General features: G+C 36.3%; 5 protein-coding genes across 26 annotated transcripts in view; 4 read left to right on the top strand and 1 right to left on the bottom strand.

Annotated features, from left to right (window-relative positions):
- The window catches only part of rg (A kinase anchor protein rugose), a 1,000,951-nt gene that overhangs the window by 455,814 nt on the left and 532,637 nt on the right, over positions 1–12,500 (bottom strand). The window lies entirely within an intron of this gene.
- Positions 24–923, top strand: LOC122246735 (pro-resilin). The gene is made up of 4 exons (XM_043005487.2): positions 24–89; positions 264–347; positions 452–589; positions 695–923. The coding sequence occupies exons 1-4, from the start codon at positions 78–80 to the stop codon at positions 833–835; spliced, it is 375 nt and encodes a 124-aa protein (XP_042861421.1). The 5' UTR covers positions 24–77; the 3' UTR covers positions 836–923.
- On the top strand, positions 2,988–3,873 carry LOC122246746 (pro-resilin-like). The gene is made up of 4 exons (XM_043005498.2): positions 2,988–3,064; positions 3,224–3,307; positions 3,411–3,548; positions 3,654–3,873. The coding sequence occupies exons 1-4, from the start codon at positions 3,053–3,055 to the stop codon at positions 3,792–3,794; spliced, it is 375 nt and encodes a 124-aa protein (XP_042861432.2). The 5' UTR covers positions 2,988–3,052; the 3' UTR covers positions 3,795–3,873.
- On the top strand, positions 8,300–9,184 carry LOC147471904 (pupal cuticle protein Edg-84A-like). The gene is made up of 4 exons (XM_086535966.1): positions 8,300–8,355; positions 8,477–8,557; positions 8,659–8,796; positions 8,900–9,184. The coding sequence occupies exons 1-4, from the start codon at positions 8,344–8,346 to the stop codon at positions 9,182–9,184; spliced, it is 516 nt and encodes a 171-aa protein (XP_086392092.1). The 5' UTR covers positions 8,300–8,343.
- LOC122246745 (uncharacterized) lies at positions 11,200–12,173 on the top strand. The gene is made up of 4 exons (XM_086535965.1): positions 11,200–11,260; positions 11,367–11,447; positions 11,557–11,694; positions 11,809–12,173. Exons 1-4 carry the CDS (start codon positions 11,249–11,251, stop codon positions 12,091–12,093), a joined length of 516 nt encoding a protein of 171 aa, XP_086392091.1. The 5' UTR covers positions 11,200–11,248; the 3' UTR covers positions 12,094–12,173.

The raw sequence follows: 12,500 nt of genomic DNA, 5'->3' as shown, positions 1-12,500 counted from the left end.
AGCAGCAGCGTCCTTCTTGGGATATCAGTTCCTCTTAGTCGACTAAACCAGCTTCACGCTTCACACCCAGCATCAATATGTCTTCAAAGGTAATTCTCAAGTTTGCCATGCACATCAAGTCAGCAAAAAATAAAAACGAATATGTGCAAAAGCATAATTATTTGTACATCAGTCTGCTTAAATCTACACATGAAGTCTTTGCATTAATACTATATACATTGAATTCGAAATCTGAAATCTACATAATAGACGTTTTTTTCTAGGTGGCTCTAATGGTGGTAATGATGGGCGTGACGCTGGCCTTCCCATCTGATCCTTATGGACCCCCACGACCAGTATATAAGGATGTAAGTATCATACAAAACATTTCTAGATACGGTTGCACCTTAATCAAAATTCCACAAAAAAGTGGTAATTAAACAAAGAAATGACTGTTGCTTTCCCTCATCAGGAACCCATGCCATATAATTATGCCTATGCAGTCAACGACCAGTATGCAGGCACTGACTTCGGCCACAACGAAGACTCTGACGGCAATACTGTCCAGGGATCCTACAACGTCCAGCTTCCTGATGGACGCAAGCAGACGGTAGGAGGCAAATCCTTACTTTTAAATATCTAATCCTATTAAATTTTCTTCGGTTTTCAATTGTATGGGACAACATGCTCCGTGACACCTATCCTTCCACTGCAGGTGAACTATGTCGCGGACCACTACAATGGCTACCAGGCCGACGTCAGTTACTACGGCGAGGCTCAGTACCCTCAGGTGTATGGTCCCCCCGTCACCTTCAAGCCCCAGCAGCCTTACCAGCCTCAGCCTTCATACCACTAACTGTTTTCTCAAAATCTTATTGTTGCACTTGTTACTAGTCCATGTTTCGTCGCTGCATCAAATAAAATTGTTTCATGCTGATACAAGTGTTTATGATGCTTTCCTTACATCAATATCCAATATGGATTACTCATCCGTTATGAAATTAAACACGTTGTTAATACCAAACAAATATGATTAAAACCAGAAGTGGCATCAGCCAAGACACACAAGTCTATCATAATCTTTAAAGGGTAACAGACCAATTTTCCACCATGGATCACACTGGCGATGCATCCGAGCGAGTGAGTATGTGGATGTGTGCACAGGGGTAATCGCACAGGAAGGGAATGATTGAGTGTACACCGATCTGACTCAATACCAAAATTATATAGGCTGGTCGATAAATTTTCATCACACTCTATCAAAACATTTTTCACGTAATTCATCTACCCAAGAAACCAAACAACGCGGCCTAATTCGATCAAGATAATTCAGTCGTCACCAAATAAATAAAAATAAAAATGATAAATATACAGATTAAACACACACACATATACACATACACACGCACATACACACACACACACACACACATATATATATATGTATATATATATATATATATATATATATATATATATATATATATATACCTTTTATATACATATATATACATCAATGTACATGTATCTATCTATCTATCTATCTATCTCTCTCTCTCTCTCTCTCTCTCTATATATATATATATATATATATATATATATATATATATATATACCTTTTATATATATATATAAATCATTGTACATGTATATATTTATATCTATCTATCTATATACATACAGTAAATTAGTAAACGTATGGGTGAGCGAATGAATGTCTGGCTGCCAATGTGAATGCTCCGGCGCGTGGATGTTCGCATGTACGCACGCACACACAAACATATATATATATATATATTATATATATATATATATATATATATATATATATATATATATAGTGTGTGTGTGTGTGTGTATGTATGTATGTATGTGTATATGTATACGTATACGTATATGTATATGTATATGTATGTATGTATATATATATATATATATATATATATATATATATATATATATATATATATATATATATATCAGATGCAGATAGATAAAACATTAAATATAAAACTAGGCTTCATGTATAAATAAATCAATAGAATAACAAAAAAGGTGGTTAATCCTTTACCTGATTCATTAATTTTCAATACGCACGTATACTTCTCTTTACGTTGCGATGATAAACCATATCTGTTCTTACAATTTTCTATGACAAACTTGTATGACGTAAAAACGAAGTATAATGTCTTGCAATTTTATATTCATTAATGTATGTATGTATGTATGTATGTATGTATGTACATACATATATATGTATATATATATATATATATATATATATATATATATATATATATATATATATATATATATTACATGCAGATAGATAGATAAAACAATAAATATAAAACTAGGCTTCATGTATAAATAAATCAATAGAATAACAAAAAAGGTGGTTAATCCTTTACTTGATTCATTAATTTTCAATACGCACGTATACTTCTCTTTACATTGCGATGATAAACCATATCTGTTCTTCAATTTTCTATGTCAAACTTGAATGACGTAAAAACGAAGTATAATGTCTTGCAATTCTATATTCATTAATGTATTCATCTATGTTTGCTTTGTGAATGATTATGATTGCAGAAACTGCATTGAAACTATATGGTAACAGTTGCCATCATTAGTCGTTATATTTTCTCTTCTTTATATTTTCTGAATTTATATCGACTGTTTGGATTTTACTCCTCTAAAAAATGAGAAACTTTAAACTAAATACTAATAGGATATAACAAACACTTGCATCAAATCTTATTTATTTTACTTTCGGTATTCAACAGCTGCTTAGCAACTATCCCTGATAACAGACATTTTAATAGGTACCTTCTCTATCATTCTGAACATTTATGCTACCGAATAACAGCATATACATCTTTGTGTTCTCCATAGTTAATATTCTTTTTCTTTTTTTTGTGGCGCAATGCATAATTCAAAGAATGGAGAGAAAGAACAGGGGGAGGTGCAGGCCGCCACTTGGTGTGTGTATATAAGCGGCAACGTCCTCCTTAGGATATCAGTGTCTCTTCAGTCGTTTAAACTAGCTCCACGCTTCACACCCAGCATCAAGATGTTTTTAAAGGTAATTCAAGTTTCCAATATATATTGAGTTTGAAAAACTTTAAATGTGTACGCATATGTGCAACTGCATAATTCAGTACCAATATCAATACCATATTTTGCTGCACATTTAGTTTTCGAAAATATGAAATCTACAAAATTATTCCGATGCCCTTTCAAGGTGGCTCTAATTACGGCAATGTTGGGCGTGACGCTGGCCTTCCCATCTGATCCTTATGGACCCCCACGACCAGTATATAAGGATGTAAGTATCATACAAAACATTTCTAGATACGGTTGCACTTTAATCAAAATTCCACAAAAAATGGCAATTAAACAAAGAAATAACTGTTGCTTTCCCTCATCAGGAACCCATGCCATATAATTATGCCTATGCAGTCAACGACCAGTATGCAGGCACTGACTTCGGCCACAGCGAAGACTCTGACGGCAACACTGTCCAGGGATCCTACAACGTCCAGCTTCCTGATGGACGCAAACAGACGGTAGGAGGCAAATCCTTACTTTCAAATATCTAATCACATTCAATTTTCTTCGGTTTTCAATAGTATGGGACAACATGCTCCGTGACACCTATCCTTCCACTGCAGGTGAACTATGTCGCGGACCACTACAATGGCTACCAGGCCGACGTCAATTACTACGGCGAGGCTCAGTACCCTCAGGTGTATGGCCCCCCCGTCACCTTCAAGCCCCAGCAGCCTTACCAGCCTCAGCCTTCATACCACTAACTGTTTTCTCATATTGTTCATTGTTATTCCTAGTCAATAATTGACCGCAGTATTCAAATAAATATTTTTTCACGCAAATATCCATATTCAGTCACACATCTCTCGCACTAAATCATTAAATTTGTCATAATACTTTAAAAATTCAATATAAAACAAATGTAAAGACGATAATGCCCGATGCTATCTCACAAGAATGAAATCGTTGTCCACTGCTTTGAACGATAAATTAAGCTGTGTATGTATTTACATGCATATACTTAGGCATACACAAACACACACACATACACAATGTATATGAATAAACATGTATACAGTATGTAAAGTAATATATATATATATATATATATATATATATATATATATATATATATATATATATATATATATATATATATATATATATACATATACAGTAAATATATACTATACATATTTACATATACACATATATAAATGCATATATACATATAGATATAGATACATACATGTATGTATATGTATATATATATATATTAATGTATATATATAAACAGATAATTAAATAAACACAAACACAAACACAAACAAGGAATGGATTCGTAACAAGCAACTGACAACATAGTCTCCAAAACGAGACGTGTGCATTGTCCAAGAGTCCTGTCAGTTCCCGAAACTGGCAGGTATCATAACATAACAGGTAGACTTTAATATTAGCTTCAACAAAACCGAGACTCGCCATCTCGGCTCCGTCTGAAACGAATACAAGCTAAAATCACAGACATGATACCACAGAAAATCGCCGCTCTGAACTTAAATGATGAAAAGAAAATACTTTTAGTAATATTACTAATACCTCATTCCCTTTTTGTTACTCATAGCCATGATATTACTAATCCTAGAGGCGAATAGGAAAATAGGGGCCTACATAGAAAAAAAAATCACAAACGGAAACTTCCATAAAATCTGTCCTTTAATCAAGTTATGAAAAATCTATTGATAATTTGATTGATAAAGATTCTACTTAAATAATTCATTGGTGAAACTGGGGTATTGGATGTACCGAACTTCTGACAGACGAGAAAAGATAAATATGATAATAAACGTATATGCTTAAGCCACCTTTACAATTTTGTTCTCAGACCATGTTTTGGTTTCTTATCTAGCATTAACGTTTCTGAAGGTAATGCTACATACTCTTTTCATATGGCGGTAACGGCCCCCCTACATAGAATATCTCTATCATTTCTTCATTCACTATGTTACACTTTCTGGATCGACTAAAGTAATATTAATTAGAAAGTTAAAATGACTGCTCTCTCTCACATTAGGATCCAATGGCTTATTGCCAACACTGTGCAGCCAGAAACCAATATGCAAACAGACTTTGGACACAGTGAGCAACACTGCTAAGGGATCCGACAATGCCCAGTTTCTTGATGGTCGCAAACACACGAGCAGAGGACATACTTCGCTTTAGATACTCGCTTATTACACATCTTATCACGCCATACATCCCCAGCGAAACGGATTCTCTGACACTTATTTTCCTATGAAGATGAACCATGTTGTGGACCACTACGAGAGACAGATGTCCGTCACTACAACGAAGTTTAGTACAGTCTTGCCCTCATCTTCCAGCCTTAGTCCTATTAGCCTCCCCATCATAGGCGGTTTCAACTAAAATGTCAGTCAATAACTTCAAATATATTACCTTCTTAAACAGATACAAGCATATAGAAGCTGTGAGTTTGCCCATTATGATTCTGAATTATAGCACCCGCAATGACAGATATGGCGAATTTATCATTTTGCAAAGATGCCTCTTATTGTGATGATTGCAGCACGGTAAGTATTTGTTGTGTTGAAGCGGTGGTAATAGTGTCCGTGACTAGTGGCTAATGTTGGTCACTATCCCACATGATTTTGGTTTCCTGTTGTGAGCCGCATTCCTTATCTCTGACCGAGATGGTTTACTGTACATGATTTCGTTTTCCAAAAGTTTTTGAACAATACTTCACGGCCAAGACGTGTGTGCGTGCGAGCGTATAGCCTATTTCTTTAAACCCATTTGTCATTTTCGTCCACGGCTCCGCAATATTGGCTTGAAGCGTAATGCATAAATCAGTTTCACAGTGATAAAGCAGGAGAGTAAGAACGGCCGGAACACCATCAGTTTGCGTGCATATAAGGCGGCAATATCTGCCTACTAAGTTATCTCTTTGCTGCAATTGCGATCTTCGTTTTGTTCATAAAACAAAATGGTAAAACCGTAATGACGAATCGTCGAATTTAATGCTCACATGATGAAGTCTGAGTAAATTACTGTTACGTGCGTATAACTGCATCATTTTTGAATTAAGAAAAAAAATTAAGCATAAATATAACATGCAATCATGACAGTGATGGACACGACTATGAATTAGAATCTTCGAAATTTTCAAACCTCATTTGGATATATTTTAGTGGCGGAAATGACTCTAGCCATTCTCTCTGTTCTAACGATTTGATTCACTTAGAGTATAATGAGAGAGAGAGAGAGATAAATAATATGCGAGTGTGTACGTGTGTGTGTGTGTGTGTGTGTGTGTGTGTGTGTGTGAGGGAGAGAGAGAGAGACAGAGAGAGGGGGGGGGGAGAGAGGGGGGGAGGGAGAGAGAGGAGAGGGAAGAGAGAGAGAGTGAAGAGGGAAGAGAGAGAGAAAGAGAGAGAGAGAGGGAAGGGGGAGGGAGAGAGTGAGAGAAAGACTTAGGAAACATCTATTTACACATAATGTTAGACCTACATTTGTATACTAAAAGCAAAATGATAGAAATCTATCAACACTATCTTAAACTAATGAAAAAGTTCAACATGTAGAAGCATATCTACTTGTTTTTAATAGTGTGTTTACTATCAAGCAACAGAAATCGCGAACTAAAAAGACATAAAATCACAACTCTCCTCCAATCAGTAAGACGGTAATATATACATACATACATACATATGTGTTTGTGTGTGTGTGTGTTTGTGTAAATCTCTAAGAATCTAATTTCCAGGAAAAATAATCTGGCTTGATTTCCTTTTCTTTCCGTTGAAGTCAAACGTCTAATAACTGAAGAAAAAAAAATCTTCAGAAAATATCCAGTGGTTCACTTTCTACAAGTTTTCCTTTCTTTGTAAACATATGTTATGTATTCCTTCTGGCAGTGCAGCATCATTTTGTTGTTAAATGTGCAAATCGATGTGTTTTGAGACATTGGCAGGGAGGGGGTGGGGGAGGGGGGGTAGACTGTCGTCAGGTGGTGTACAAGTTGTTCGATGGCATTTTCTCTTCACTGTAAGTTGTTCGGTGGCATTTTCTCTTCACTGTCAAAGCAGAGGTGAGAGTAAATCATGTACACATGATTTCACGCGAATATAATTTCTAGGAGTGTACACACCATGAAAACATTATATTCTAAACCTATCCACCTACGTATATATATATATATATATATATATATATATATATATATATATATATATATATATATATTTATATATGCACGCGCGCGCACACACACACACATTTGTTAATACATGAAAATGAATAATTGGAAACGATTACATTTGAAATGTATCATCTCAGCATACGTCATACTTCCGAATATGATTGAACCACCATAACCTTTTTCTGTTGTTATTAATTCATTGCTTTTAGATCTTTTTTCTTATACTTCATCAATGTGTTGTATTATTATATCGATCGTGATAATAGTGTTCTACAAGTCTTACGCTCACGTCAGTGTGTGTGTGTGTATGCATATGAACACACACACATAAACATATATAAATATGAATATAAATATTATATATATATATATATATATATATATATATATATATATATGTGTGTGTGTGTGTGTGTGTGTGTGTGTGTGTGTGTGTGTGTGTGTTTGTGTGTGTGTGTGTGTGTGTGTGTGTGTGTGTGTGTGTGTGTGTGTGTGTGTGTGTGTGTGTGTGTTTACACACGCATATATACATAAATGTATAAATAAATATAAATAAATATATATAAATAAATATGTGTGTGTGTGAGCACTGTGTGGTTGCATATGTGCGTGCATATGCATATATCTGCTATTAATCATATGAAAAGCGACTGGATGTCTCTAATGTCTGTGACTAGACATGAACCCCGAAGAAATCAACAATCAAAACGAAAGGCAGTAGGACTGAACCAACGCGCTATCATAAACACTATAGTATTAATGAGGGTATTCCATTTGAGTGTTCAATCACGTTTCGAGCATTCAAATTGTATTTATCCTTAAAAAAACACTAAGGAATCATGCTAAACAAGCAATATTCGAATATAACAATCAATGTTTTCCTACGCCCTTTCCCCAAAGAACAAACAAATATCCTTCGACATATGTGTGTAATGAATCCAGTAATTTACGTCTCGAGGGAGATGAGAGAGTCGCAGAGGGAGGCATGTGTAGCCTGAAACGTCGTCAGTTGCGTGTATATAAAGTGGCACCAACGGCTTCTGATTATCATTCGCACTGCATTGTTTACAGCAGCCTACAACAGCTAACAAAGCTCCACAATGCTTTTCAAAGTAAGATTTGTTTCAATTGTAACTTGGGATACATATACCATTTTAACTGAATTATACTAAGTGTGATTTCTATATTTCACTATAATACAGATAGATATTTAACACGTTATCTATTCCTCAGGTAGCGGTAATTATGATGATGGTCAGCGCGGCTTTATCTTTCCCAACCAACATGTACGCTCCTGCACAACCTGTTCATAAGGTACAATCGCCACTTTATTTACATCAACGTGTATATTAATATCAAGCACTTTATAGAAAAAGATAATTCATAATGTTTAAAAAATGATCATCTCTCTACAGGGAGGAATGCCATATGAGTTCGCATACGCTGTGAAGGACCAATACAACGGCAACGACTTCAGTCACAAAGAAGGCTCCGACGGCAATAACGTACTGGGAACTTACTCTGTTCAGCTCCCCGATGGCCGTAAGCAAACGGTAACCACGTCATACCTGTTTCATTCTTATCCTAAATTGCTAAATTTCTAATTATGTATCACATGTGACCCAATATTTTAATCAAAACGCCCCTTTCTCGCAGGTGAACTACATGGCTGACCATTCCAAGGGATACCAGGCTGAGGTGAATTATCTAGGCGAGGCCCAGTTCCCCCAGGTGTATGGTCCTGCCGTCACTTTCAAGCCCCAGCCTTCATACAATTCGCAGCCTACACATCAACCTGCACCTTTGTACCAGCCTCTGCCTGTAGAAGAACCACAACCTTCATACCAGCCTCAGCCTGAACATGAACCACAGCCTGTTGTCATGGATGTACACATGCCTGTACACATGCCTGTACAAATGCCTTTATCTATGTATCAGTAATCGTTATTTCATACCATTGTTAAGCTTGTTGACAGATAATGATTGTTTGTTTTTTTCAATAAAAAGAAAATGCATTTTAACTACGACGTTTCATGTTCTGACATAAAAACTCCTACAACATTCTTTCACAAAAAGTAATCAAAACAACAGCCATTATACAAACAACAACAATCATAACGATTGCAAGAGAAACAAAGCTAGAAACAAAGAAAAACTCAATGTAAACCCTACATTTCAAAGTAGAATCGCGAATGAAATATGCAACTTCTCAAAAAGGATAAGTATCTACCTCATATGAATTAACCAAGTGAAGTTCCTCATAATCATGCTAAGTGTACGTTGGAGCCTTTTATTTCAAATGATACATGTGTTTGTATACTATTACGTTTGAAATATATTTCAGCATACGTCATATTTCCGAATATGATTAAACCATCACCACCATTACCTTTTATGTTATTATTAATTCATTGCATTTGGATTTTTTTTCTTATACTTCAGCATTGGATTGTCATATTATATTGATCATGATAATGGTGTTCTACATGCCTTTGGCTCTCGTCAGAGTGTGTGTGTGTGTGTTAGTGGGTGTGTGAGTGTGTGTGTGTGTGTGTGTGTGTGTGTGTGTGTGTGTGTGTGTGTGTGTGTGTGTGTGTGTGTGTGTGTGTGTGTGTGTGTGTGTGTGTGTGTGTGTGTGTGTGTGTGTGTGTGTGAGTGTGGGTGTGTGAGTGTGAGTGTGTGACTGTGTAAGTGTGGGTGTGTAAGTGTGTATGTGGGTGTGTAAGTGTATGTGGTGTGCGTGTGTGTGTGGTGTGTGCGTGTGCGTGTGTGTGTAAAGGGTTGCTAAATTGCATGGTATATAAATGTTGACAATTAATTACTCATCCTTAAGTATTTAATTATACGATTAACTTATTATTTATATACGATCTCCCTGAGTGTAAAGCGCAGAGTCGGAGGTGTTCCCTCACCTGTTTCCGAGCTATACATGTGGTCGGTCACTTTGCCACTGACCCTGCTCGCGTTAGCAGTACAATTTCACCTGCTCGTGAGTTTATTAATTTTACATTCATTTATTTGTTTCTTTTCTGTATTTTGTATTACGTGCGTAATATGGAAATTGATTGGTTTTATCATTTCCAGCTTTTATTTTGTGATGTATAGTGTGGTGACAATACGCCACTAGCCTCCAAACAAATGTGTGTGCCACGCCCCCCTATCTTCTACCTAGCCGTGGATTGTGTGCTAATATTATTTTGGTGTCGGTTTAAATAATCGAAATTCATTCGTGTTTAATGTAAATAAATTGTATTTATGGTTAAAACGTGTGGTTATATTCATCCTCCCAATATAGACATGAAAACACTTTGAAAATAAGGCCAACTGAAAGAAAAACCCGTACAGTGTGGGTGTGGGTGTGTGTGTGGGTGTGTGAGTGTGTGTTTGTGGTGCGTGTATGTGGTGCGTATGTGGTGCGTGTGTGTGTGTGTGTGTGTGTGTGTGTGTGTGTGTGTGTGTGTGTGTGTGTGTGTGTGTGTGTGTGTGTGTGTGTGCGTGCGCACGAATCTGGCTATAAATTATAGAAATAAAATTATTTCTCATATAAGCGACTAATTATCCCTAATATATGTGACTAAACATGAACGCCAAAAGGAATTAACAATTAAACGATAAGCAGTAAGGTCTGAACCAACGCGCTATCATAAACACTCTATAGCATTAGCGAGCATATTCAATCACGTTTCGAGCATTCAAATTGTATTTATCCTTAAATGAAAAACTAAGGAAGCAGGTTAAACACGCCACACAAGTACTAGTATTCGAATGCGACAATCACTGCTTTACTACATTTTTTTTCCAAAAGAACAAACAAATATCCTTCGACATATGTGTGTAATGAATCCAGTAATTTACGTCTCGAGGGAGATGAGAGAGTCGCAGAGGGAGGCATGTGTAGCCTGAAACGTCGTCAGTTGCGTGTATATAAAGTGGCACCAACGGCTTCTGATTATCATTCGCACTGCATTGTTTACAGGAGCCTACAACAGCTTACAGACCTCCACAATGCTTTTCAAAGTAAGGTTTGTTTCAACTGTAACTTGGGATACATATACAATTTTAACTGAATTATACTAAGTGTGATTTCTATATTTCAATATAATACACGTTATATATTCCTCAGGTAGCGGTAATTATGATGATGGTCAGCGCGACTTTATCTTTCCCAACCAACATGTACGCTCCTGCACAACCTGTTCATATGGTAATCGCCACTTTATTTACATCAACGTGCATATTAATATCAAGCACTTTATATTTAAAAAAATATACAAATAATTAATTATATTAAAAAAATGATCATCTCTCTACAGGGAGGAATGCCATATGAGTTCGCATACGCCGTGAAGGACCAATACAACGGCAACGACTTCAGTCACAAAGAAGACTCCGACGGCAATAACGTACTGGGAACTTACTCTGTTCAGCTCCCCGATGGCCGCAAGCAAACGGTAAGCACGTCATACCTGTTTCATCCTTATCCTAAATTGCTGAGTTTAATATTCCTTTCTAATTATGTATCACATGTGACCCAATATTTTCATCAAAACGCCCATTTCTTGCAGGTGAACTACATGGCTGACCATTCCAAGGGATACCAGGCTGAGGTGAATTATCTAGGCGAGGCACAGTTCCCCCAGGTGTATGGTCCTGCCGTCACCTTCAAGCCCCAGCCTTCATACAATTCGCAGCCTACACATCAACCTGCACCTTCGTACCAGCCTCTGCCTGTAGAAGAACCACAACCTTCATACCAGCCTCAGCCTGAACATGAACCACAGCCTGTTGTCATGGATGTACACATGCCTGTACACATGCCTGTACAAATGCCTTTATCTATGTATCAGTAATCGTTATTTCATACCATTGTTAAGCTTGTTGACAGATAATGATTGTTTGTTTTTTTCAATAAAAAGAAAATGCATTTTAACTACGACGTTTTATGTTCTGACGGGGAATTATAAACTCCAAAAACATACCTTCAAAAACAACAATTAAAACAACAGCCATTATACAAACAACAACAATCATAACGATTTCAAGAAAAAAAAAACTAGAAGTAAAGAAAAAACTCAACGTAAACCTTACATACCAAAATAGAATCGCGAATGAAATTTGCAGCTTCTCAAAAAGAAAAAGTATCTCCCTAACACAAGCCAATGATTATGCTAAGCGTACGCTGATTCAAATATTTATTAAGTGTTTTAATTCGTCACAGAACTTGAGCTACTGGCATGTAGTTTCTTACGCAAAATAC

The sequence above is a fragment of the Penaeus japonicus genome, unplaced genomic scaffold, assembly GCF_977035675.1.
Source record: "Penaeus japonicus unplaced genomic scaffold, GWHDUDI00000001_assembly GWHDUDI00000004, whole genome shotgun sequence".
Lineage (NCBI taxonomy): Eukaryota > Metazoa > Arthropoda > Malacostraca > Decapoda > Penaeidae > Penaeus > Penaeus japonicus.
This window is presented reverse-complemented; position numbering and strand designations above follow the sequence as displayed.